We start from the raw sequence: 26,893 nt of genomic DNA, 5'->3' as shown, positions 1-26,893 counted from the left end.
AAAGAAATGAAAAGCAAATAAGACAGGGAGGCTTCTACATGAATTTTACTATGTAGAAGATGTTGTTGATATCTTCCTTGTAAGAACATTTCTCTTGTAGAGGCAAAACCTAAAGGGTTATAATGAGATTATATATCAACCATTTAGAGACTTTAAAGACTCTTATACTAATTTTTGTTTACTATTCAAATCAAGAAGCTCATGTCTTTGATATAACATATGGTCACAGTAAAATCATTTATAGGTCAAGCTTACAAGATGGAACTATCCAGAATCCAATGCATGAGGGAACAAAAAGAGCAAGTTCTTCTTATTTAGAAGTGGGTAAAGATAATATTGATCTTGGTGATCAGGCAAAATAGATGGAAGAGCACCTAATTTTCACGATTGAAAACATTCAAGCTGCTAATCATGAACTTCCTATAAACTTGTAAACTCGAGTGCAAAATCATGATGTTGCATGATTTTGATCGAGTTTATCGATTTTTCATGAGTCAAGTTTAATTTTATTAATTTTTGAGTTTTTAATATTAATTTACATGTTTGATAAGTGTTGTCTCGTAAAATTATATGATTTTACGAGTCAACTTATAATTTTGACAACAATGATTCCAATCTTATAACCCGAGTCGCAGGTTTGGCAGAGTAACCCGGGTTGACTCATATTATTGCTTTCTATGAAGTTTTCTCATAATCATAACACAAAATACTTTATGTTTTTATAGGTTGTTGCATGAAGAACCGATACTTGTGTTATGAAAGGATCTTGATTTGTTCTTGGCATAAATTAGCTCCATGAATACTTGACAATATTTACAAGTGTTGACATCACTCAAATAAGATAAATAAAAATAATTAATATGATCATATTAATAACTTAAAACGAGTCATTAATGATAAATCATCCACTTGTAACTTTCTTTGTGTGTGATTTTCAATTGAGTAATATAAAGAGTTTATACTATACTTATTTGAAATATCATTAGGGGATCTCTAACCTTGACAATTGCTTTTATATTTGTTAATTTTTTATAATAATATCACATCTTTTAGATATCTTCAACTTTATTTCTTTTATTATTTGTGGTTTTGTATCTTTAACCTCCTTGTGGATCAATCCCGGTCTTGCCGAGTTATTTATTACTTTGACACTCTTGCATTTGAGAAAAGATATCAATTATTTGATCGTGTTAGTAGGTTAACCCAAGTTTACCCATTTTGATCTAATATGTTTAATGATGTATAAAATAGAATGATTGTCTATGTATCAACTTAAGACCCGAGTGATCAAGGTCTTAATGGGTTCGAGTTTAAGAAAATTAAAGGAAGGATTGATACAATAAAAAATGGAGTCAACTTGGAACTCGGTTGCCCCGAGGTAGAAACTGGGTCAAAATCTCGTTGATTTTTTTTTAGAAAAATGACATTTTTTTATTGTTTTTTAAAAACTTTACGAAGTTGACCTTCCCGACCTGTGTTTCAGGTCTTGCTTAGAGTTCAAGTTTTAAAACTAAAAAAAATTAGGTTAAAATGACATTGTTTTTAAAAAAGTTTTTGGGATTGACCTTCCTGACTTGTGATGTAGGTCTTGTTTCGAGTCGAGTTTTAAAACTAAGATAATAAATTTTTTTATCCTTATATGGATTAATTGGATTATTCTAAAACTAAGAGTTTCTTACATGAATATTTTAGAGAAAAAAAATAAAAAATATTGTATCTGGAGACATGTCCCTGTATATCTCATGTTTTGAAAATATAAAAAATTACTCTAAAATTATTCCAAGGACAAATTTATTTCTCTATCTCTATTACCGTCCTTCTCTCTTCAACAAAACATATTTTTATCTCAATTTTTTTTTATTTTTTTTATATCATAGACATTAACTATTTGAAATATTATTAATGGGAAATTAATGGTACATGAAAAGAAATTACATGAAAGAGATGCGACGACAACAAATTCAATTGCCTTTGTCATCAAATAAATTTCTCTCTCTTAAAAATAAAGTTTATCATTGTTTTGTCCTTCATGAATATGTGAAACCTCAAGTCTTTATAAAGAGGCAATATCAGCAAGATTATAAAATCAAAATTTCAACTTACATCATTAAAACATTAAATTCTCATATTTTTCTTCTCCTCCTGTTTGTATATAAAATCTAACTTCCTTCCCTTCCTTCTCTTTATTCAAACACCAACATAAAAGAAATCAAACTTCCTCTATTAATTTATATATATAGAAAAACATTACAAGTTATAATAAAATGCTCATACAATCATAATTATAAGAACCAATTAAAAAAATCAATCCAATTCTAATATACTTAGATGGATCAAGGTAAACCCATTTTTTTTAATCACAATCATTGTTGTTTTAGAGTCATATTTTTTTTAAAAAACCCTGAAATACATCATTTAATAAAAGAGAAATCATGTTTTTCATTGGCACAACCTGGTAAACACGTTGCTTAGAGCCTGTTTTTTTTGTGTTTTAAAAATTATTTTTTAAAAAATTAAATTTGTTTTATTTAAAATTAATTTGTTTTAATGTTTTGGTATAATTTTTATATGCTGATATTAAAAATAAATTTTTAAAATAAAAAAATATTTTAACATATTTTCAAGCAAAAATTATTTTTTTAAAAAAAATCATGTTTTTCATTAACACAGCACGATAAACACGTTACTTAAAGCCTGCTTGTTTTTGCGTTTTAAAAACTATTTTTTAAAAAATTAAATTTTTTTTATTTAAAATTAATTTGTTATAATGTTTTTGTATAAATTTTATATGCTGATATTTAAAATAAAATTTTAAAAATAATTTTAAAATAATTTTAAGTTAAAATCACTTTAAAAATTACTAACCTAGCTAAAGGTCAGCATGCTGATTAGAACGACGCCGTTGCAATGCTTACCGAAACCCTTAGGGTATAAAATGAAGATGGTTAAAACCCTAAACAGCCACCCACGACTAGTGTGCAGAATCCACAAAATCAACCAAAACCCTAACAAACTAGATCTCTGAAATCAGCCATCAACAATGGACAAGGACATGCTAGGAGGAATGGAAGGTCTATCTAAAGAAGATCAGACCCGTATGCTTTCCATGATCGAAAACCTTCAGTTGCGCGACAGGTAACGTATCCTTGCTTAGATCTGTGAAATCTTTTCAACTCGGTTTCTTTCTTGTGGTTCCTGTTGCATTTTACTCAAGTGGGGGGCCTCACATCCTGGCTTATTACACGCCAAAAGGTCACATGATTTGATTTCGTTGTATGTGACGTTAATTATGTGAAGCCCAGATGAATGTTCTCCTTTAAAACCACTGCAACACCATTTATGTTGCATTTGGACGTTTTGGGAACTACATTAGCTAATTATTAGCATACCCTTTCTTGATTTAACAAGCAGTTGTGATTTGGTTGTAGCAAGTAATGTCCTAGATGTTCTTGCAAGTAATTGTAGCTATTTTGCTGCTTTAAGTTTAACTATCGAAAACTTGAAAACTGGTGTCATTGGATACCATTTCTGAGTTTTTTATATTATGCGATGAAAAAGAGATGTCTGATTTTTATTTTTGTGGCTGTGGGGTACCTGCAGCTTGAAGATGTATAATTCACTCGTGGAGAGATGCTTTAATGATTGTGTAGATAGCTTCACACGCAAATCTCTTCAGAAGCAAGAGGAGACTTGTGTCATGAGATGTGCTGAAAAGTTCATGAAGCATTCCATGCGTGTGGGAATGAGATTTGCAGAGCTTAATCAAGGAGCAGCTACCCCGGATCAAAATTGAATAAAGCCCCAAGAATGGTTGGATTTGAAAGAACAAAATAACCTTTTTGTTTGTCATTGTAGAATCTGCCTGTTTCTTTTGTTTTGGGGTCATTATCAGCTAATATTCCAAACGGGAAATAAACATGGCAGCGATATAGGGTTCATGATTGTTGCTTTTTGATGCATATCCTTTTCTTATTTCTGTAAAACACTACAGAGCCTTTTTTCGCTTCAGAAATAGACTGATTATATTTCAATATTCTAAAAAAACCTAGACGTGTTTTGTCACTGCAGCAATACGGGTGCTCGTTCCACCGTTTCAGAGACCTTATTGCTGGTAAATTTTAATCCTTGAATCATAACAAATTCATATTTAATCTATGATTTGATTGTTATCTGTAGGACTTGACGAGGCAAATTTTATTTTATTCATATTTATGGTTAAATTGTTTGAGAAATAAAGGCTCGTGTATTTCAATGAATTAGGTGCCACAAATGAGACGTTTTGTGCATGGATGGATGAACTTTTTGGCTAATGTTTAGTGGTAAAAAATCAGGTCTGTGTTGAATCTAGTGTTCCTTTTGCTTCTTGATGAAATGCAAGCTAAAGGGTTTTGAATACTAGATTATTCCTTAACGAGGTTTCTCTTAGGCCATGATTGTTTCACGGAAATTAGTTTTTAAAAAATTATTTTCCAAACTTTCATGTGTTTGTTTGTCATTAAAAAAAGGTGGTCAACGGAAAATATTTTCTAGTCAATGAAAAACACTTTTTCATCAATGAAAAACACTTTCCAGTCAAAGAAAAATTTGGTCTGGTTTCAGGAAAGTGGTTTTCAGAAAAATTTGGGCGGAAAATACTTTCCGGAAGTTGTGAAAAATTTAGAAATATCATTATTTGCTGTTTATATCAAATTTAATTCTCAAACTTTTGATTTCTGTATATATTTTGTTTTGAATATTTATTTTTTAATTTTATCTCTTAAAATTTAATTTTTATGTTAACTTTGGTTTTTATTTTTATAATTGCTAGCTTTTTTCTTATCATTTTTTTATTGAAATTTTTTATCTATCAAATTTGATATTTATTTTTTTAATTGTTACTTTTTTTATTTGAAATAATTTATGAAATATTAATTATTATTATTTTAATTTCTTCATTTTTTATGTTTTTTTAATTTTTTAGATTTGATTTCTATTATTTTGATTATTATTCATTTTATTTGAGATAATTTATGAAATTATATTTTTTTTTAATTTCATTCTTATTCAACCTTGTAATTTGTAAGATTTGTTTTTTATTATTTTAATAAACTTGAGAAAAATAAAACATTAATAAGTTATTTTCCAGCTCATTTTTCATAAAATAACCAAACACTAAAAAGTGTTTTTCAATTTATTTTTCATTATACTATCAAATATCAGAAAATAATTCACTTTTCCGGAATTCACTTAAAAAAAAACAACTTTCTAGCAAATAAACAGGGTCTTATATTTGGCTGAGCTCGATAGAAGTCTGGACCTTTATGTAAAGCATAAATGTCTGAACATGTGAGATCTCTTTGTTCTTGACATAGCACATGGGCAGTCCTATTTTATCGTGATTCAGATTGACTCACTCATTTTTTTAAAGTCTTCTCGAATTATGTGATATGTAGCGTGATCGACCTGCACTTTTGAATTGCATAACACGCTACGAAAGACCAATTCAAATTGCTGTTTCGCAGGTCTTTATTATTATTTTTTTTTTAATTTAGATATGTTTTTTTAAAAAAAAATCTTTATGACTCAAATTATAGGCTAAGTTGGTTTTATTTTAATTATATGAAAAAAAATAATAGTAAATGGATGAAAACAAATGATTAAGATAACTTGAGTATCTTTTTTTCAAGAGTGGAAAAATGAGATTCAATTTATATCTAATTAAACATGAAAGAAAGAAATTAGGTAAAAAAAAAAAAACAGTGCAATCAACTTGAATTAGTATTATAAATATGTAACTCCAGCCATTCAAAGTCAACTTAAATTAGTATGATAGATATGTAACTTCGGCAATTCAGAGTGATTTAACCTGAGTTAACCCACTAAAATTATTATTTTTTTTAAAAAAACTAAGATCAAACGATGAAATAAAAGTAAAAAAAATAAAAAATCAATCTTGTAACTTTTTAAATTTATAATTCGGGTCATTAGATTGTAAACACTATACATGCAAAAACAATAAAGCTCAACCCTTTGCAAATCAAACACTAAGGTATGAAACTGATAAAAAGAAGAGATCACACAAAAGATAAAAAATAATTAATAATTTTACAAAAGTGCTAGTAATAAAAAATAAAAAAATAAAAAATAAAATTAAAATATCAATAACAAAAAGGATTCATTTGACTTTTCAAAGAGAAGAGAATAAGGAAGAAGAAGAAAGCCAATAAGCGATAAATCATGCCACTACCAAACACATATTGTACCAACATAAAGAGGATTTGGTGATGCTTTCAACTGCACAACATAATAGTATTTTTTACTACTAGGAGGCGCTGCTAGAAGCTTGTGAACGCCTCACACATGTTAGTGCATGCACTAATAATTTTTTTCATTAAAATAATATAAAATTAGTGTAAAAATAAATAAATTACACTCGAAAAACAAATTTCCATTAGTGAATCTAATAATAATAGAACAAACGGAGTAAAAAGACCAAAAAAACTCCTAGACTTACAATTTATTTATTTTTAATTTGAAGGGTTATTTTATTGTATTTTAAAAATTGAAAAGATAGAAATACAATTTTTAAAAAGTTTGATTTAGAGGGGAGATAAGTTATTTTACCGTGTTTAAAATTCTTGAAAAAAATATTTATATCTCCGAATAATCAGCCATGTAAAAAATTAAAAAACCTGGAAACCTAGGCATTTGATTTTTTTTGAAAAGGGCAAAATCGTAAATACAGAAAAACGTATCTACTGTGAATTTGCCATATGTTTTAGTTTTTTAATTTTTATTTTATGATTGGCCTCAGTGAGAATCACACAGGTTTTTCTGGTGGCAGCTTGTTCAGGGAATTACGAGACTGGAGGAAGACCTGTTTTATTTAAAGATTTTCAATCTGATGTTTCAAGTACAGCACAAAGAACACCAGAAGATAATCTGAGCCATAAATGCTAGTAGCTTAATATCACAAACCACCACCAGGTTGACCATAATGTTTTAGCAGTACGAGATTGATGCTCAGATGAGCACTAGCAGGTTCCAGTTCTCTTGTCACTGGCATGCCGCCTCCAGTACAGGATGACTTCCTCCTGTATCTCCCTTGAACTCTTTTTAACAGTCTTCTGGCCATCCATGTTATCTTGTGTTTCGTCAACAGTAACAATGTGCGATGCTTGAACAGCGACACGGCTAGGAAGTGAGTCTGTTTCCTTCAAGACTTGCTCGATGTGCGAGACAAGTCTCTCCGCCAGACTCCGATTGAAGTCTTCCCTGACCACCACACGGAGGACAGCAACGTGTTGGGCATTAGCAGGCATTGTATAGGCTGGGATTATCCACCCGAACCTTCTCAAACTCTCAGCTATTTCAAACACAGTATGCTTGCTACTGTCCTTCAAAGAAAAGGCCACTAGAGGCACCCCCTTATCCTTGGAGACAATGTCAAACCGCCCTGTTTTTTCTAATCCTTCTCTCAGCACTCTCGCATTCTCCAGGCAGTTCTCCATTATTCTTTTGTAACCCTGATACAAGGTCAACATACAATGAGAAAAATACAACAGGGCCTTATCTAAAATATATCTAAAAAAAAAGCTTATCTAAAATCGCTCAAATATCAAATTAACTGTTGTTTCCATAGCAACATCTTTAAATGGGATCTTGTAAGGGTTGCAAAATGCATATTAATTAGCATGGGAACAAGGATCAAGAAGAAGTTTAAGTCCCCACAAAAGAACTGCTAGTCATGGATTAACTCGGGGCATAAGAAAAGGTCACCATTTTTTCTGTTCCATGATGACTACAAGGATTCTCCACTAGACACAGAAATTTACCTCAAAGCCAAGCCGTATAAACTGATAATATTGAGCAATTATCTGACTTGAACCTGACAAAAACATGGAAGAAAGAAGGGGTTAGTAACAGAAGCACACTGAAAAATTTACAGAGCTGCAATATTAAACTGTTTCAATGCAACAAACCATCTAATTTCAAGTGGACATCGGCGGAAACCTTCCATGTTGATAGCAAGAAATGTAAAGATAAACCAATTTACCTTTCGAAAAGTTGAGGGTGAAAGTAGGTTGATCAGATCCAAGGTAGTTGATGTGAAATATTAGCTCATCTGGCAAGTCCTCCTTGGTCCTCCACACAACCCAACCAACACCAGCATAAACAAGGCCATATTTGTGACCGCTAACATTGATGCTCTTCACCAATGGCAAACGAAAGTCCCATTCAAGATCAGGCCAAATGAAAGGAGCAATGAACCCTCCACTGGCAGCATCAACATGAATTGGCGTATTCCAACCAGTCTCCTTGTTCTTTTTGGAGAGGAGGTCATTGAGAAGCTTCACATCTTCGAACTCTCCAGTAAGTGTTGATCCCAAAATGGCTGCCACACAGATTGTGTTCTCGTCCACCATCTCAACCGCTTTGACTGGGTCCATCACATAATACCCTTCTGTCAGCTTCACCTCCTTCAGCTCAACTTCGAAGTACCTTGCAAATTTCTCCCAGCAAACCTGAGCAACGAAATACAGGGAACATTTAGCATTGCTGCTACAAGTGACCATATCATAATGTAGATGTATATAATGTCAGTAAATTCAAGCTACAATAATTCCCTTACTCTATCACTGTATCTTTGGATACTAATAAAGAAATTATTGCTTATATTTTAGTCTAATCTAGGCCCTGGCAACACCTGTTCTTCTGTGTGACTTTGCAGAGCAGGAACGTTTTCTACTTCAGGATTTCAATGTTTTCAATCCATTACCACTACAAACTACCTAATTCTTACGAAATTGGCAAGCATATATGGAGAATTCTTACGAAATTGGCAAGCATATACGAAGAAAAACATCAATTCTTAAGTGAAACATGAGCCCATACAAAAAAGATCCAGCTGTGGTGAATCAACATTGAAATAGATTAATGCTTTCAATCTTGGCAAATATAAAGAACTACTGTAAAGTTTTTGCTCAAGAAATGTACAACTTGAGCATGTTTCTGTTCTTGTATCAAGCATCGATTGAACTTGTTCTCTATTTTTGAATTGTGACATTGGAAACTAATGCAGCACCGTGAGCTAATGATGCAGCAGCTATACACTTTGCAATATGCTGAATAAAGAACAGAAAAGTATGGTACTAGTGCTTGAAGGTAACAAAAAACATGGTATGAGCAGCAACATCCTGTCATATACAGCATGAAGAGCACGCACAGTTCACATGAGTTCAAAAGCAACATATCATTCTTCAGAAGAAAAATGAATGACATTATGGCCAGATTCCAATTGTAAACTAAGAAGCATGACTGTCTTAATGAAAAACTCACCTGCACATTAGCTCCTGTGACTATGTTGGGCTTATCGTACGGTTTTCCCTCTGCTTTCCTCTTATTCTGCCACTTCCTTTTAAAAGCTAATCCAGCCAGCATTATTGCCTCTGATGATCCCACAGTCCCGACACCAACTGCAGTTTCTTTTTCCCCAACAGGAGCATTGAACAGGTGGGCTATTATATTTACACATCGATTCTGCAGAATCAGAATTAAAATACGAAACATAAATGTCATAATCTTTTAAAATGCTGATGTCCATTAATCCCCATAGTTAATAATTAGTTACTCCTAAATTCATTTTATAAAGCAGAATTTGCGTAGAAGTCCTTTCGCATTTCGAAGAGCAGTTATCTCAATGCTAGAGACAAGCTAATCTATAATCGTGATCATTGACTCACTGAATATGTCATGCTAACAGCACTCAGGTTTTGCTGTGAATGATGAATATCAGCCCGAAAATAACGAAATGCATGATAATCACCAAATTCTTCTTAGATCTTTTACTAGCCAACATTAATAAGAAATATATAAAACCTGGAGCTCTGTGGTAACAGGGTACTCATCCATGTCGACATAATTCTTGTTAATGGAAGCCATGATGAGATCATTACACTCAGGCTCCATCCATGTTGTCACAAAAGATGCCAAGTTGAGCCTTGGATTACCATCCAGCATCAGCTCATCATTTATCACTTGGTACGCTGCATCCTTTGGCATTGAATTCTCTGGCATCTTGAACCTGCAGCAACTCACAGAACTCCACAATTAGCATAACATATTCGTAGCTTAAAGTCATGAACGTGCTAGCAGCAAAATCAAAACGCGGAAAGCATAAACTCTATTGACAAAAATAAGCAAAGTAAAAATTCGGTAGTTTAACCATTTTATCTTCCAGATGATAAGAAAAATGACAGTCCAGGTCCCATTACACCAAAAATGCTACAAAAGGGTATTAGCATATACTCAATGCTGAATCTTGTATACAAACCGTTAGCAATTATTTTTGAGATGATCATATAAAACCAAAGAAAGATCAAGGGTCTCTCTCTACTAACCTCCATGGTTCAAGGCCAGTAGAAACAAAGAGAACAAAACCAAAAACAAAAACAAGAAAGTCCCTTTATTCCTCATATCTAGTCCATACCAAATACCGGAAAAGCCCAAAATTAACCCAATGAAGGATCAGATGAGTCTTTTCATGCAGAGAAATGATTTGAACAGTCCTCCACCCATGTTTGTCCGTCTATATACTTAAGCTGTTCCTCCTTTAAAACAAAAAGATAAAAGGAAAGAAGCATAGAAAAAAACACGTACCTAGGAAGTGCAGTGCGTACATATCTGGAAGCAAAAGTGGAGTACAAATTCTCATCGGAATCTGTTGCGGCAGTAGAGATCACCATGATGATCTTATCACTTAATTTCCAAATTATATAGTATCTAGTAATCTAGTATTCTTCGATATAAGACTCAGAGAATATCTAAGAGAGAAATGAAATGCTGTGAAAAAAAGTACACTCTAAATGATTGAATATTATTAATCTGGGAGTTATCACAAACATTTATACATGGCTAGAAGATGGAGTGCCTTGGAAACTGAAGGTTAGAAGGGCAAGTAAACAAGGCCACGTACTGAGAAGTGGGATCGAAGTAATGGGCCACCCTCTTTGATGACTGCCGACAAGAAATCCTAAAATTCATGCTGGAGAGATGCTTTTTACAATGTTTCTTAGCCGCTACTCATTGCTTATCTTCAATGAGGCGGTGTCTCAGTGCAGGCTTTGATTGGAGTCGAGGTAAATTCAAGTGCACACCCTTCATTTTTCCCTTCTGCTATCATAAATCAAAATTGTTTGAACATTAAAACAAAAAAGAGAGTTTCCCTTTTATGATTGTTACCATAATAACTTCAAATCATTGGTGACTTCAGTCTTCACCTCTTGTTATAGAAAAATAAGTAAAATATTTGTGTTTTTGTACTTGGATGTTGTTTGATATCCATTTTAATAAAAGCTTTTTTTATTCATTAATGAATATTAATATTAAAGATTCCTTTGGCGTTGTGATGTGACGGACAATAACTTCAAAAATTATTTATTTTTCATCACTTCAATTTATTTATTTTTTATCTTAAATTATAGTAAGAATTTAAATTAAAAAAATATAATTTATAATTTTCTTAAATATTTTTAAATTGTAATAATGAAAACTACCATAATATTTTACACTATTTGTTTACGCCGTCGTGTTATGTTTTTTTATTTTATTTTATTTTAGATATTTTGATATATTAATATTAAAAATAAATTTTAAAAACAAAAAAATATTATTACAAATAATATTAAATGCACAAGTACTGAGCAAAGACAGCCACGACTTGAGGGGCAAATATCAAGACATTGACAAGTGAGCGTGTAGGACCATTTCAGGATAGTGATATCCATCCCATCCTTGTTCGACTGAGATGACTACAGCTTCTCTAACCTCCACGTAATTAAGTCATTTTCTTGATTATTACTCAACAAGAAGTTTAATATATACGAGTTAATATATATATATATATATATATATATATATATATATATAAACTAATTTGTTAAAATAAATTTTCAATAATTCTAAAATTTATAGTGCTGCAAATCATTTTGCTTGGCTTTAGTAGCGAGAATAGATTCATTTATCATCATCTAAATTTGGAATTGAAGAAAAGTGCAGCTACAAGAAAACTGATGATTTTCATAAATAACCATGTCCAAGCTCATGTGACGAAGGAGACTTCGAAATTATATATTTTTATGTTTTAAAAATATTTTTAAAAAGTTTGAAATTTTTTATTTTTTTAAATGATTTTTTTATATTTTCAGATCATTTTGATATGCTAATATTAAAAATAATTTTTTAAAAAATAAAAAAAATATTATTTTAAAATATTTCTAAAAAAAATATTTTAAAAAATAATTATTACCACGCTCTTAAACACATTCTTCAACTCGACACATGAAAACTTGCACCCGAGGGCCTGAAAGAGTAGTGTGGGGAGTGGGATATTGCAAGATGCTTGCATTGTTGGAGAACAAAGAGTGAAAGATTTGGCTAAGACAGCATCATCAAGGACGAAAATAAAATGTTTTGATGAATAAGGACGAAAATAAATTAGTCAGACGAGGAGAACGAGTAGACAGACGGCACGGCTAATCTCTTCAATTAATTAGCTAAGCGCGTGCAATGTAAGCTTCACATGTCAACATCGAACAAATGAAGCGACCCGTCTCGTGCCCTAAAAAAGTTAATAGACTAGCAGACGTGGTGTCAAACCAGCCATTCCACCTTTTCTTTTTCAAAATTATAGCCAATTCACTTTTGTGTCAGGCCTTTTTCTGTCGACTCCTTTTTAAAAAAAAACTATATTTAAATAAAAAATATGAATCGAATTAAAAAGCGAATGGCGTGCAGAGTTTATTCGGCTTGGCCCTGGCGTGTACTTCCAAGGCTGGCTAGCATTTTCAGCCAAGCAAGATGAACTCTTCACGCCATCATGCTATCCAAGTTTTATTTCATTCTTTTCTCCTCAATCCCTACCATGAACAAATATATACCCCTCCTGGTCATGTTTATTTCTTGAAAAATAAATTTTTTAAAAATTATTTTTTAAATTTTTTTAAATTTATTTATTATTAAAAAAATTGATCAACAAAAAATACTTTCCAGTTAACGAAAACACTTTTAGGTCAACGAAAAATTTGGTTTGATTTCCAGAAAAATATTTTTCTTTTTAACTATGTTTGTTTTCTGGAAAATTATTTCTGGGAAACCACTTTCCAAACTTTCCTGTGTTTGTTTTTCATTATAAAAGTTGGTCAACAGAAAACACTTTCCAGTCAAAGGAAAATTTGGCTTGGTTTTCAAGAAAGTGTTTTCCTAGAAAATTTGGACGGAAAACACTTTCCGGAAGTTGTGAAAAATTTAGAATTATTATTATTTGCTGATTATATCAAATTTAATCCTCAAACTTTTGATTGTTATATATAATTTATTTTGAATATTTATTTTTCAATTTCATCTCTTAAAATTTAATTTTTATATTAATTTTGGTCATTATTTTTATAATTGTTATTTGCTTTTCCTTATTATTTTTTTATTGAAATTTTTTATCTATCAAATTTGGTCCTCATTCTTTTGATTGTTACTTATTTTATTTGAAATAATTTATGAAATGTTAATTATTATTATTTTAATTTCTTCATCTTTCATTTTTTAAAATTTTTTAGATTTGATCTCTATTATTTTGATTATTATTTATTTTATTTGAGATAATTTATGAAATTATATTTTTTTCAATTTCATTCTTATTCAACTTTTTAATTTGTAAGATTTGTTCCTTATTATTTTAATAAAATTGAGAAAAATAAAACAATAATAAGTTATTTTCCAGTTTATTTTCTATGACATAATCAAACACCGAAAAGTGTTTTTCAATTTATTTTTCATTACACTACCGAACATCGAAAAATATTTTCCTGAAATTCACTTTCCCCATAATTCACTTTTAAAAAAAAAACTACTTTCCAACAAACAAACGGGAGCTAAATGTTATTTGTGGTTAAAGGTTGTTTTTGATTTTTTTTTATTTTTTTAGTTTTAAATTTTATTTTTATATTTTTAATCGGTTGATATCAAAAATAAATTTAAAAAAATAAAAAAAATATCATTTTGATATATTTTTAAATAAAAAATACTTTAAACTGCTAATACAATCACAGACAGACCCTGATTTATTATAAACTATTATCGAAATCTTCTTCTAGATAAAGATGATTATATTAAAGATTTCCCAAGACGAGGCTGAAGATAAAAATCTGATGATGCCATGACCAGAACAAGCATAAGTGGCAGCTTAATCTTATTTAGTAACCCGAGCAACAGTCAAGCAGGTTCTCCAACTGTAAAGAAAGTTTTGCCTTATAAACTGTTCAGGTTCGAACTCAAATTTAGCAGCATATCCTTGCGTACAAGAATAACAGGATGTCTTTCTCGCTGAATCAGGACTTTCAACAGTCCAGCAAAGCCTGCACATACCACAATCCTTTTTTACCTGAAATTGACTTGAAACAAAAGTGCAATTTAAATCCTCTTTTTTTTGTGTTTGTGTACAGGAATACAAGCATATAGTTTTCATGCTTCATTATGAAACACAAATTTGGGAATTACCAAGAAAATAAAGGAGAAGGAAGCTGACAAACTGGATTTTCTTCACTAGAACATTTTTCCTATACCATCCTTTCTTGGAACAGATTCCTGGACTTCCATCCGGCCCCAATTTTCAACCAATGAAGACATCTGGTCTACTTTGTCAAACAATCCTAGGAGCCCCCCTGTATGGATGAAGAGGACCTTTCTCCCTTCCCAATTCTTTGGATTTTCTGCCATGTCTTTCATCATCCCATAAGCAGCTTTCCCACTACAAGGATAGCACAATGAGAGCATCAGTGAACTTCAGGATCTTCACACTAAGCACTTGTATTCGTCATGATTAAAGCTAAATTGGAAGGTATGCTCGATGTTAACTTGTAATTATATAAACTATTATGTTAGATCTTCACACAATTTTATGAAAAGTGTGAGTGCCAGAGTATTTTTATGAAAATGGATAATGTAAGGGAAAGTCTAAAAACAGTTCGCACGCTTCAACATTTTTGCATGACATGGCAACATAACCACGCCCAAACTTGCATCCTTATGCCCAAGACCATTTCATTCTCCACAAACAAAAGCCTTTTTTATGTGGTTAATATATCAGATGATTTAATGCTTGGCAGATGGGAAGAAGAAAACGGTGACATGAAAAACTCCAGTACTGTTGATCATACAAAAGAATAGGAGTACCATACCTGTAAACTGGATCAAGAACGACCCCTGTAGCGGTAGCAATTTCCTTAACAAATTTAAGCTCCTCAGGTGTATTAATTGCATAGCCCAGACCCTTGGCCTGTGAGCAGTAAGAATAAAAGGCATATAAATAATTATTCCCTGTTCTAAATTCAACCAAACAACCTGACACATCATGCAGAAACATTATGCCAAAAACTACCAAGTTTTTACTTCCAGGAGAATCAGATTCACACATCGGTTGTTAAAATAAAGCAGAAACATTGTGTTGCAGCTGCGACAATATATTTCCAGGAAAAAGTAGGAACTGGCAGATTTATTGAAAATCATGATGTGAAAATATATGAAAAAAGGTACATCAGAAAGTGACTACACAATGGCATGCACATAATAAACTAAACAGAACATAAACTAGTTGAATCCTTTAAAATATATGCACCTACAAAAAGATATCTCAACTAGCTCCAACTCAATCCCAAAAAGCAAAGAAGAAACAGAAGCAAGAGAAAAACAAGCCAAATATCAAATGCTATATGTACATTGTTACAAACACTACCCTTCATCACAATATATGTGACTGCTTTATAATATGTTGCATTCAAACCAACACAGAAAATGTACTTCACTGATGTGATGAAGCACTCACATTTTGGATGTTTACAATATCATGTGAGTCAACACCTGCTTTGAGTCCATCAATTAGCTCTTGAACAAAGTTGTAGAAGTAATCAGGATCATCACATACAGCGAATGCATGAACCTACTAGATAGGAACATGCAATTAAAGTTAAGAAAAATATGTCAGGGACATAATGAGAATTCATAGGAAGGAAGACATACTTTTGCCTTTAATGTTCCCAGCCATGATCCCAATGACAGACCAGCAATTGTTCCTCCACTAGAAATCAATAAAAAACAAATCATTTTTTTTTATTACTAATAAAAGCATATTATAGCACCAAGAGTTTCTAGCTTTCTGGATTACACATGCAGAATAACAATATTCTGATGCTGAAAAATTTGTATCTTGTTGATCAACTGTCAACACGAAAAGCTTGACTGCTCAAAGCCCATTAGTGAACAACATTTAACACAGAATGCACTCAATAAGTTTAACTGCAGTAATAAGCAGCAACTTCAAACATCAAAATGATCAGATCAGATGCTTGTATTGTACCATAATTTAAAACCATCTCATACTCTTGCAGATTTTTTGTTATCTTTCAGTAATAATCTCAAATTCAAATTAAGATTAAAGGAAAGACAACAGTTGAAATAATTGTGATAATGGTCTTCAACCGATCAAATCTTGGCTGACAACGTTTAAGCTGAGTTCTCATACATATATGCTTCACCATTGTCCACTTAAAGATGCGTCAGCCCAACTTAAAGTTACAGTGAAGATGTGATAGTGGAGGTGAGGATAAAACAGAAACAATGAGGTAAAATGGGGACGCAGGAGAAAGCCCCTAATAGTAGTGATGAAGTGCAGTGAAGACATCCATGTTGCAGATAGCAGCGAAATTGAGCTCAATTAAGTGACTTGAAGAGAGCAGCAATGAATATAGAAACTCATTTTACAATGCTCTAGAAAAAGGAATAACAGAAGTAGTGAACACATTCAGCGCTAGTGCAACCACATCAAGGCCTGATGCCGGATAGCTAAGGATATTGAATGGAATGGTGATTTTAAGTTGGAATATGCTGACGGTGACCAACTTTGGAGCCTTGATGGCACTTATGATGAGAAGTTATAAGTTTAGGGATTGTGTGGTATTTAGAAGAGGCTTGACTGAAACTCTGGATATAACAATCACCTAAGTTGAACAATGCACAGAAGTCAAATCATGATCATATCATAGAATGGTTTATTGAAATAGATAAATGGATGAGATTTTGTAAAATGGATGCTATTATGTCAGGCTTATAATTAAGAGAAATGATTAAACAGTATACATGGTTTTTCTAGAGAAGGTGCTCTTATAATGCTACAGGCTACCTAAAACGCTATATGAAGCAATAATGGTCCAACAGGAAGAAACATTAACTAGCCCCCATATATTTAGAGCCTAGAATGTTTATTGCCTCAAAACTTCTCTTCCACTAGTGCTCTTGAAGAGATATAATTTTTTGTACCATATCACATTTCACAGCGCAGAAATATATTGATTGCGAGATCTGATTATAGTCTTAATTTACATTGGACATACACTTGCATATCCTTCTACCATGAAAAAAAGGAAAAGACACTTTCATCTATATTAGTGAGTTTTTACATTATAGTGAAATAAAAAATAAATAAATAAAACAAGAAGAAGAAAAACAGAACAATAAAGAGCATGTCATTTTCTCTGAAACTTTAACAGATAGGATAGAGCGGAACCTGCCACATGCTACAACAATATCATCAAATTTTATTCTGCCTGTAGTAGCCTGAACTTGCTGCTCAATTTCCCTGATAGCTTCAATGTAACCCCTGAATGAAATAAACTTAAATTATAGAAGAAAACTAGCTACATGCAGAAACAAAGGGGCTAACCAAGTTTACACAGGTATGTTCATTTATTTAAATGAGCAGTCACAAAATGGATACAGAATAATGCTTCAAAGATTTCACAAGATTAAACACAGACCAATTTAGGAAGATGTATAAAAGATTTTTGTTCAAATGGTATGATTGTCCAATACTGACATTGGTAAACAACTTGAAACAATTGGGTTAATTCAATTTGTGATGAACATAGGTAGAAAGTTCATCAAACTTGAAACGGTATAGCAAAGGAGAAGTACTTTTGCTATCTAGACTCACCAGGTTCCTAAGGAGTTTGATCCACCCACAGGAATAACATATGGTTTTCTCCCTTCCTTCACCAACTTTTCTTTTAAATCATTGGTGAGATTCTGATACCACAGGATGAATAAATGTGCACAAAACCAGTTCCTCCAGTAAGCCAATTGAAAGTCACATTAACAGTCAACGCATTGGATGAATATCACACAAAAACATCAATTTATGCATTCTCTGAATAGAAAATTAAAGAAAACTTTCCAAGGCTATAGACTGAGAACCATGTCAAATCTACAATATTAGACTCAATTCACAGCTGCGAATAGATCCATTTCATGAACCTTAAAAGAAACTGAAATCAGAAGATGCAAACAAGTCGTGAATATTCCAGCAGAAAAATGGAATCTCATGCAGTGTAACTTCCAAAAATACCAAGGAACATAGACACAGGAGCATGTATCTCTAAAATAAAAGTGAGCCACAAATAATAAATGGAAGAAAGTAATACATGATAGGTCACAGGGTGATGGTGATTGATTTCAAATAATTGCTTGCATAAATGATGAAACTGAATAAGCTCATATTAGATGCTATTGTTTAAACACAATTTCGGAAGCTGTATTTTTTATAACATCAAGACGCAATTCAAGGTTAAAGAATAGCCTCTCTACCTAGATTGACGAGTCCCCACATTTTCTTATATCCCTAGAACAACATTTTGATATGCTACAAGCACAATAGTAATAGGGCAGGGTAAAGATAAAGGTCATCCATAAGCCATAAAAAAATGTATGACACCATGACATTCACCAATACACATGCATCAAGAATTGTTGGGTAATGAAAACAAACCACACTCCCAATTTGTGCATATTCTTCTTTTGAAATAAGTTGAACACTAGCTCCAACTAATCTCTCCACCAAGAGATTTCCTGTCAATCCTGGATTTTTGTCCACAACAACCTGAAAGACACATCAAAATCATTCATCTTACTAACGAAAACAGACGCACGAACACAGCATAACATAGAAAAACAAAGGCTTAACCTTTGAGGTGCGAAGTATGACGTAACAATCAAGATTAAGGTACTTAGCAGCAACAGCAGTGGCACGACAGTGATTACTTTGAATACCACCAATGGTAATAATACAGTCAGCACCTTGAGCCACAGCATCAGCCATTAAAAACTCCAACTTTCTCACTTTGTTACCACTCAGTTGCATCCCAGACAAGTCATCTCTCTACATAAACAAATCCATTTACGCCCAAAATCACAAAGAAAGAATCAAAATTTCATGGTGGGATTTCTTGAAATAACTTGAATTGATCATAAAAAAGTGATTACCTTTAAATAGACTTCAGTGTTGGTGGGCAAATTCGGAAGGTTCCATTTGTGAATAGGAGTAGGGAGGTGACCAAGAGAGAAGATATGAGAAGGGATTGGATTCAAAAGGGAAGCCCATGAAGGTGGTGTGTAAGCTTTTTGGCTTAAGAAATCAAATAAACTTCTTGATTCTTGATCCTTCTCGTTGTCCAAATCCATTATTTGAGAGAGAGGGTGAGAGCAATAGAGTGATGAAGTGAAGTTCGGTTTTTGAGAGGACAAAAAAGGAAAGGTCTTGAAGAGCAAGTTCTTGTTTTTGTTGCTGATGGTTGGAGAAGGAATGAGAGAGTAATTAGGGGAAGAGTAGAAGCACCTGTAGCAGAGCATTTCAGCAGACCATCCTCTCTCAGGTCATTGCTCTAATTCTTGTCATCATCTGTTCCTTATTCGACCATTGATTATAACTAATGTAATAGTGTGGCAGAAATGAATTTTTTTTAAAAAAATTTATTTTAAATATTAATATATTAAAATAATAAAAAATTTAATTTGAAATTCAAAAACTTAAAAAAAACAAGGTTAAAAAAGGACATAAAAAATTAGTCATGATTAACTTGAGTTAGTATGACAAAATTGTAACACTGGTAATTCAGGTCGAATCAACGCGAGATATCTTAATAAAAAATACCGTCCAGACCTTAAGATTAGAATAACTTAATAAAAAACAAAAAAAATTATAAATTTTTTTAAAAAAACTCGCGTTAACTTTTCAAACTCATAACTTAAATCATTAGACTCAAAACACCTTATTTAAAAAAACTTATAAAGTTCAATTTTAAAATAATCAAATATTAAATGATAAAATTTAAAAAATAATCTCAATTATACAAAAGATTAAAAAATAGCAATTAAAAAAATTAAGATTAAAATTAAAATACAAATAAATTTTATATTTGATTGAAGCGTGAAATTAAAAAAAAAATCAATTTATCAAAAGAACAAAAAAAATAAAAAGAATTAGGATCAAAATCGACATAAAAAATAAAAATAAAATTTTAATTGAAGAGTGAAATTGAAAAGAATAATAGATTTTACAAAAAAAACTAAGAAATAAAATTAAAAATCAAAACAATAAAAACTAAATTAAAAAACAATGTGCTATGATTTGAAAACTTAGAATGGGTTAAAATCTTCATAAAGAATGAGTGTTATTGAAAAGATAACTATGTTTATCTATATAATAATGCTAGGTGTTTCAAATATAAAAGTTCAAGAAAGATTTTAACATTTAAAAAATATTATTAATAGATGTTTAAATAAAATTTTAAAGACAATATGTTTGTTTGTTGTAAATATTATAAAATTAGAAAACTTCTAATTTAGAAACATTTTACAAGAAAATGCAATGAATTCAAAATATATATCTCATTTCAATGTATCACAAATGTTGTTCTTAATTATTAATGTCAAAAATAAATTGTTTTGTTGTTAATTATTTACAATATAATATTAAATGTTTGTCATGTAGAATTGCGTTGATATGATTGATAGCACATTTATGTATGATTATATATCTCAAGAAATTCAAATACTATTTACTAGTAGAAAATATGTAATCATGCAAAATTTAATAGTTACATATAACTTTGACATGTAATTCATGTTTATTTAGATAAGATAATAAAATGATGCACATGATATTTGTCTATTGATAATCTCAATATAAATTTTTTTAAACTACTGGAAAGTAATTACATAAGTTAAAATTAAATTTCATTGTTAATTTTTATTTATGAAATTACTTATAAATTCTAAACTTGTTATTATCACATGGAAATATTATTTGATTAATGCCATTTATCCATACAAGTAAGGATATTTTGATTTATGTAAAGATGAAAAATATCACTTACTAGATTTTTATCATCGAGAACAAGTAAAAAGTTATGAAGAATTATTTAATCGTTCATTTATGATTATGTAATATAATAGAATATATTGTTAGAATATGAAAAAAGAGGTGGAAAGTTTTGCTTATCCACACAAAATATTCATTATAGCAATATATTCAGATTGTAGCAATATTAATAACACTACATAACATTAGAAGGAAATAGCAAAAGGACGTGATATTTGCTAAATTTAATCTTAATTTTATTCCTGATGACTTTTAAACAGAATATCGTCACATGTCCTGATGATTCTAGGAACCCCGGCAATACCTAGCATGTTTGCCATGCTTGCTCTCGTTGAAGTACTCCATCTATGTCCTCCTGCATCACATATTCGTCATCTCCCAACAAGATTTGAAGAGGGATGAATTTCTATATTTAAACTGACAGATAAGGTTTTAGGATTACAGATATGTTTTTCGGCAGACTATTAGCAAGCAATCTTTCGGGTTTTTTAGGCTCAATTTGTACTTCAAAATGCAGATTGCCGAAGAAAAAAAGGCTTTTACCCTTCACTTGCCAGTGAACCACTTGGATCAACACCTTTCAGAGAGTGTGCTCTAAGGCAAGTGCTTCCCGCTGATGGTGTCGCCTGCATTCGCCTGCTGATTGGTTTGTAACAAAATAATTTCTCTGACGTGCCTGTCTCTATTTCTTATACATGACACCTCTATTTTCTTCCGAACTTTTTGTCAAGTTATTTATAATAAGAAATATGATCACATCTTCATGACATATGAGGAGATATGTACGGCCCAGATGGAAGAATTTTTGCAACATTATCCTGAAGCACAATTATTTGATACATCCTACTGGCACAAGCATTCAAGTCTACTTCTGATAATTGCAGTCTCTGGAAATGGAATACTCTGTTTCTAACTACTCTAAAAGCATGTTTGGTAGTGTGGTTGCGGGTGTTTTTTAAATAACTTTTCATGCTAAAATGCATGCCAACGATGTTTTTTTATTTTTTAAAATCATTTTTGACATCAACACATCAAAACGATCCAAAACATACAAACCATATTAAATTTTAGCAAATAAAAAAAAAATTTAATTTTTTAGGAATGCAGCCGCAGCCGCAACCACGTTCTCAAACGGGCTTTTAAGTAGGAAATGATAACCAAGAGATCATATTTGACATATGATTATGATCAACTCCCATCTTGTTATGCTTAATTATGCAATACCATTGTCTGGATTTTTTCGGATATTTAGGCAATTTTACAGTCTCATTCCATATCCGATCGTCTGTTTCTATGTTTTAAATGTTAAAATTTGGATGAGCCTCTTCCTGATTAAAATCAGTACCAATCTTTCTTGTTTATCTCCTTACAACACAAGTTATTATGAAACCAATAAAAGAAATGTTGAATGTTGCAACTTCACCAATTTTTTTTTCTCAACCAACCAAGAGTTTATCCCGAAACTCCCATCTCAGGGGAAATTAGAATTTAAAAATCCGAGTGTCATGTTTCGGACAATTACAACAAGCTATGAAGATTACAAGGAAACAAAAAAGACTCTTTAATCATGTATTGATATCTTTTGTGTATCACCTAAAAGATTGAGGCGCCCACCTTAGTTTTCCCCGACATGACCTCTTTGGCTTCGTTGATCTTTGAAGCAAGATAATGGCTCCCTCCAGCATCAGGGTGATTTGCCACCATCACTCTCCTATGAGCCTCCTTGATCTTCTCCATTACAGCACTCTCTCTGAAACAAAAGAAGAAAGCAGCACACGTTTTATACATGCAAGTGAATTGGAAAATTTTCCAAAAGATACAAGATATTTATGTACTAATGCACAAAGAGAGAACCGATAATTCAAAAAAGGGGGAGTTCATCCAAACCATTCATTTGTCCAAGTTAATTTAAATCAATTGATTTTTACGCCTTTAATTGCCTGAAGCAATGTAAATGCTATTGTTTACCGAATCCGGTAAATATGAATTAGGAATGTGCAAGCGAGCACATTACTGCTAGCCTACTAGCATAAGGTGAAAATGAAAATGTATAACCACTTCGCTAGTAACCCCAGAATACATCAAACTAAAAATAAATATCAGACTTGGATACGAACTGTTTACCTCACTCCAAGAATTAAAGCTGCTTCTCTCCTTGTCATCTCCTGCTCGAACCCACCTTTATAAAATCTTTGAACACGCGGAACTACAGGCCGAGCTTTGAATGCTTGCCATGCTCCAATTAAAAACCTACCACTCCAGGCAGCGGCAGCCACAGTAGCACCTAACACTAGAGGAGATTCCTGGACAAAGGAAACAAATTAAGCAGAAGTAGGTGGAAAACCATCCAACTGGTTCCTGCTAAATCAGCCTAATAGCCATATTATTTGGTGACAAACTGTTCACAAACTAAATGCAGCTTCTGTCCCCAAATAAACATTGAATAATCAGAGTTTTAGCAAATCTAATGCATTAATTGAAGAATGCTCATAATTTGGAGAGCACAACCATGTAATTTAGTACTATTTCTCTATTTCTTTCTTTCTTTCTTTCTTTTCTCATTCCCACTTGTTCACGTGGGCAGCCTTGTGTATGGTCTAATAGCCAAGAATGCTGAGCACTGAGATTGCTGCACTATGTCTACTCAACAACAACATTGTGGCTGGACTTACAATTTAAACAAGGTGAAAACTGAATAGGCTCGGTATGCATGTAAGTGCTGTAATGAACAAAATTTGTCTTCGCATGCCAAGCAAGAAAGATGAGACTTCTTGAAATGCCAGTCTAATATAACTGAATATGAGATTCAACCAGCATAGCAATATCAAAGATCCAGCGTTTGATAGGCTTTAAGAATGAAAATGCATATTGAGGTTAAAAGCAATATAAGATTAAAAACACTTTAAACTTTAAAACCATCAACGGAAACATCAAGACAAAGGCTTGTGAAATGCTCAATTACTCATTCAATGGTCAAAATAAAAGCAACCCATTTAGCAAACACCTCAAAAGACTCGGGCTTTATAGTACATATATCCACTGTAAAAGAAAGGAAAGGAGAAGGATGGCTAAGAATCCTTACCATTATTACTATATATTGTAATAAAACTCTGCTACTTTTAAAAAGAAAGTAACGATCTTAAGAAACAGCACCAAAAATCTGCAATCAACAAAGCAAAATTGAATTAAAATCGAACAAAGCAAAAATATATACAACATTCTTATTCCTATACTTACTAAAACAAACCAACAATATAACGAACGAAACTTCTTCAATTCTAATCCAAAACCCAGATAAACAAAAAAACAAAAAGAAGCAAGAAACCAACCTTGTTTAACAGCTGGTTAAGCTTGAAGCTTTAAAAGAAGAAGTAGAAATGGCACTTTATTTACAAAATAAAATAAAAATAAAGTGAAGGTCCTGGAAGACAATTTGAAAGTTCGAAACTTGGTGTGTTTCTGTTTCTGGAGAATTTTATTACATTATACTTTTATAATGCTATGTTAAAACTTGGGCAACAAGACAGCAACATGACAAAAACACGGCAACCGCCTCTGAATCCCAAGCTAGCGTGTTTTTTTCTTCTTCTTCTTCTATCTGGAGAAACCCTTGAGACAAAATAATGAACTCAGAACTGGTGGCGATGGGCCTTTATTTCTAGAGGCCGGCTTTCTTGTTCTCTTAACCCAATTTGGGCGAGGGTGCTGGATTTTGAGGGTGTTTGGTATGTGATCTTTTGGGAAAATATTTCTGTCTAAATAATTATGGCTATCGTTTTAGTTATTTTACTGAATTTATTTATTTTTTAAAATAAACAAGTGTAGAAAAGAGAAAATCAAATTCATTATATGTAAAAAATAATAAACATGTCTCTATATAAACTTTCATTTTTTTAGATGTAATTGCTGAGAATATAGCTAATAAAAATATAATATTTTTTTTAATTAATATGGATGTTCAGGTCAACTTGCGTGTATTTCAACTAATCTAACTTGTTCTAAAATTAATGACCATACAAACCTTTAAGACTTTAAAAAAACTTGAACATGAGTAAACTCAAAATCTGACCAGTTAGCTACCTCTTAGGATTCTATTTGTTTTTTTATTATTAATAATGCATCTTTATTGTGCATGGTTGATTAGTGAAAATTCATTGAGGAATGCGGGTAGATTTACTATTCTATCCTTAACAGTTAAGGTATCTAATTTGATGATAAGATATCTGTTTTCTATATATATATATATATATATATATATATATATATATATATATATATTTTGACACTTTTACATGTACATAAAACTAAGAGATTAAATGAATATAATAGTATGTTTAATTTTATAAAATCAGAACTATCAAATAAATTAATATATGTAGTGATAAATTACGTAATATACTGTTAATAATCTTGGTATCAGATTAAACTCATCAAAATATATATTAAGTGTCCAAAATTAAATTCCTAACAAGTTCCTATGAACTAGTTACTGAAAGTATTTGCGTTGTTATTAATAATAAAAAAGGGTATTCTAGTTAGTTTAATATAAAATTAATACGAGAGTATTTGATTTTTTTTTTTTAAAAAACTATATATCATGACATCTCAAATTCTCTACGTTTCAGGGAGGAATCATATTTCCTGGGCAATCGAATGTGCTAGAGCATTCGAGATTTTTAGAAACTCAAGATTTCTCGGCGTACCAAACACAAGAATGCCTGATATCTCAAATTTTTTTTTTTATCTTATTAATTTGAATATTCGGGTTAAGTTATACGTATCTCGACTAATTTTAAAGGTTATAAAGTTAATAACTATATAAGTTTTCAATGATCATAAAAAAATTTAAATTCATGATTATTAAAGAATAAATTCAAAATCTGATCAATTAAGATACTTCTTAGAATTATTCTCCTTACACAATCTGAACGTGTTTGATGATATCTACTATTAAAATGTTTTTATATTATAATATAATCAAAATCTAAAAAAATTCATTTTGTGGCTTTAGGCTTTGAGTTTTTTTGAATTGTGATGAATAATAATTTTTAAAAATAAATTTTAATTAAAAATATATTAAAATATTATTTTTTATATTTTTTTAATTTTTAATTTTAACACATCAAAACTATCAAAATTATCTTAAAAAAAATGTTTTAATGCCTTATATAATAAAAAATAATTTAAAAAGTATTTTGATGATTAAGCTTGAATTCTCAACTACATATTTTTTTGTTTTTGTTTGGTATCATTTCTACAAAACCATTTTAGTTATATTCATTTTTATTTATAACTTATAGAAATAAGTTTTAACTTATATCAAGATTTTGTTACAAAATTGAGGTAAAAATTTGATTAAATCAGAAGTTAAAATTCTTAACTTTTACTAATAAATTTTAATTTATTCCACGCTTCTCATTTAAAATAATATTTTTTTTATTTTTTAAAATTTATTATTAACATCAATATATTAAAAAATAATAAAATTTAAAAATATTTTCTTAAAAAAATATAGATAAACCACAATCCAAAAACTATACAAGAAGATAGTATCCGCCAATACAGTAGCTACTACCTTCTTCAAATTTCACAATATTTGAAGAAAATTAAGAGAGAGATAAACCCTCCCCATGGTAGAGCATGAGAAGATGGTAC

At 31.1% G+C, this 26,893-nt stretch overlaps 4 protein-coding genes across 6 annotated transcripts; 1 reads left to right on the top strand and 3 right to left on the bottom strand.

Annotated features, from left to right (window-relative positions):
- Positions 1-2,945: 2,945 nt before the first annotated feature.
- Positions 2,946-3,983, top strand: LOC133678234 (mitochondrial import inner membrane translocase subunit TIM9). The gene is made up of 2 exons (XM_062100491.1): positions 2,946-3,135; positions 3,601-3,983. Exons 1-2 carry the CDS (start codon positions 3,041-3,043, stop codon positions 3,791-3,793), a joined length of 288 nt encoding a protein of 95 aa, XP_061956475.1. The 5' UTR covers positions 2,946-3,040; the 3' UTR covers positions 3,794-3,983.
- A 2,862-nt stretch (positions 3,984-6,845) lies between these two features.
- LOC133678536 (glutamate decarboxylase-like) lies at positions 6,846-11,237 on the bottom strand. The gene is made up of 6 exons (XM_062100878.1): positions 10,639-11,237; positions 9,859-10,063; positions 9,319-9,519; positions 8,036-8,504; positions 7,815-7,867; positions 6,846-7,505 (listed from the first exon to the last, which is right to left on the bottom strand). The coding sequence occupies exons 1-6, from the start codon at positions 10,722-10,724 to the stop codon at positions 7,014-7,016; spliced, it is 1,506 nt and encodes a 501-aa protein (XP_061956862.1). The 5' UTR covers positions 10,725-11,237; the 3' UTR covers positions 6,846-7,013.
- A 2,957-nt stretch (positions 11,238-14,194) lies between these two features.
- LOC133678714 (bifunctional D-cysteine desulfhydrase/1-aminocyclopropane-1-carboxylate deaminase, mitochondrial) lies at positions 14,195-19,768 on the bottom strand. Of its 3 annotated transcripts, none has more exons than XM_062101175.1 (10): positions 19,342-19,768; positions 19,043-19,237; positions 18,848-18,958; positions 18,017-18,108; positions 17,591-17,683; positions 16,048-16,105; positions 15,854-15,967; positions 15,210-15,307; positions 14,530-14,779; positions 14,195-14,423 (listed from the first exon to the last, which is right to left on the bottom strand). In XM_062101175.1, exons 1-9 carry the CDS (start codon positions 19,705-19,707, stop codon positions 14,575-14,577), a joined length of 1,332 nt encoding a protein of 443 aa, XP_061957159.1. In that variant the 5' UTR covers positions 19,708-19,768; the 3' UTR covers positions 14,195-14,423; positions 14,530-14,574. The 3 variants fall into 3 exon arrangements, with proteins under 3 accessions (XP_061957159.1, XP_061957160.1, XP_061957158.1); XM_062101176.1 differs by having other exon boundaries at positions 14,195-14,413; XM_062101174.1 differs by having other exon boundaries at positions 14,195-14,387.
- Positions 19,769-22,640: 2,872 nt separating this feature from the next.
- LOC133678337 (mitochondrial import inner membrane translocase subunit TIM14-3-like) lies at positions 22,641-24,933 on the bottom strand. The gene is made up of 4 exons (XM_062100632.1): positions 24,568-24,933; positions 24,321-24,398; positions 23,363-23,541; positions 22,641-22,988 (listed from the first exon to the last, which is right to left on the bottom strand). Exons 2-4 carry the CDS (start codon positions 24,321-24,323, stop codon positions 22,832-22,834), a joined length of 339 nt encoding a protein of 112 aa, XP_061956616.1. The 5' UTR covers positions 24,324-24,398; positions 24,568-24,933; the 3' UTR covers positions 22,641-22,831.
- Positions 24,934-26,893: the final 1,960 nt, after the last annotated feature.

The sequence above is a fragment of the Populus nigra genome, chromosome 18 (assembly GCF_951802175.1).
Source record: "Populus nigra chromosome 18, ddPopNigr1.1, whole genome shotgun sequence".
Taxonomy (NCBI): domain Eukaryota; kingdom Viridiplantae; phylum Streptophyta; class Magnoliopsida; order Malpighiales; family Salicaceae; genus Populus; species Populus nigra.
The sequence above is the reverse complement of the archived record's forward strand: the minus strand, read 5'-3'. Positions and strand labels throughout refer to the sequence as shown.

What these genes read in the sequence shown, in the direction of transcription:
- LOC133678234 (XM_062100491.1), top strand. Translation starts at nt 3,041, where the DNA reads ATGGACAAGGACATGCTAGGAGGAATGGAAGGTCTATCTAAAGAAGAT. An exon ending in AACCTTCAGTTGCGCGACAG is followed by an intron (nt 3,136 to 3,600) that starts GTAACGTATCCT and finishes GGGTACCTGCAG; the next exon opens with CTTGAAGATGTATAATTCAC.
- LOC133678536 (XM_062100878.1), bottom strand. Translation starts at nt 10,724, where the DNA reads ATGGTGATCTCTACTGCCGCAACAGATTCCGATGAGAATTTGTACTCC. An exon ending in GTACGCACTGCACTTCCTAG is followed by an intron (nt 10,064 to 10,638) that starts GTACGTGTTTTT and finishes GAGTTGCTGCAG; the next exon opens with GTTCAAGATGCCAGAGAATT. An exon ending in CTGTTACCACAGAGCTCCAG is followed by an intron (nt 9,520 to 9,858) that starts GTTTTATATATT and finishes CTGATTCTGCAG; the next exon opens with AATCGATGTGTAAATATAAT.
- LOC133678714 (XM_062101175.1), bottom strand. Translation starts at nt 19,707, where the DNA reads ATGCTCTGCTACAGGTGCTTCTACTCTTCCCCTAATTACTCTCTCATT. An exon ending in ATGCACAAATTGGGAGTGTG is followed by an intron (nt 18,109 to 18,847) that starts GTTTGTTTTCAT and finishes CTGTGGTATCAG; the next exon opens with AATCTCACCAATGATTTAAA. An exon ending in TGGGAACATTAAAGGCAAAA is followed by an intron (nt 15,968 to 16,047) that starts GTATGTCTTCCT and finishes CCTATCTAGTAG; the next exon opens with GTTCATGCATTCGCTGTATG.
- LOC133678337 (XM_062100632.1), bottom strand. An exon ending in GCTTTAATTCTTGGAGTGAG is followed by an intron (nt 22,989 to 23,362) that starts GTAAACAGTTCG and finishes CTTTTGTTTCAG; the next exon opens with AGAGAGTGCTGTAATGGAGA.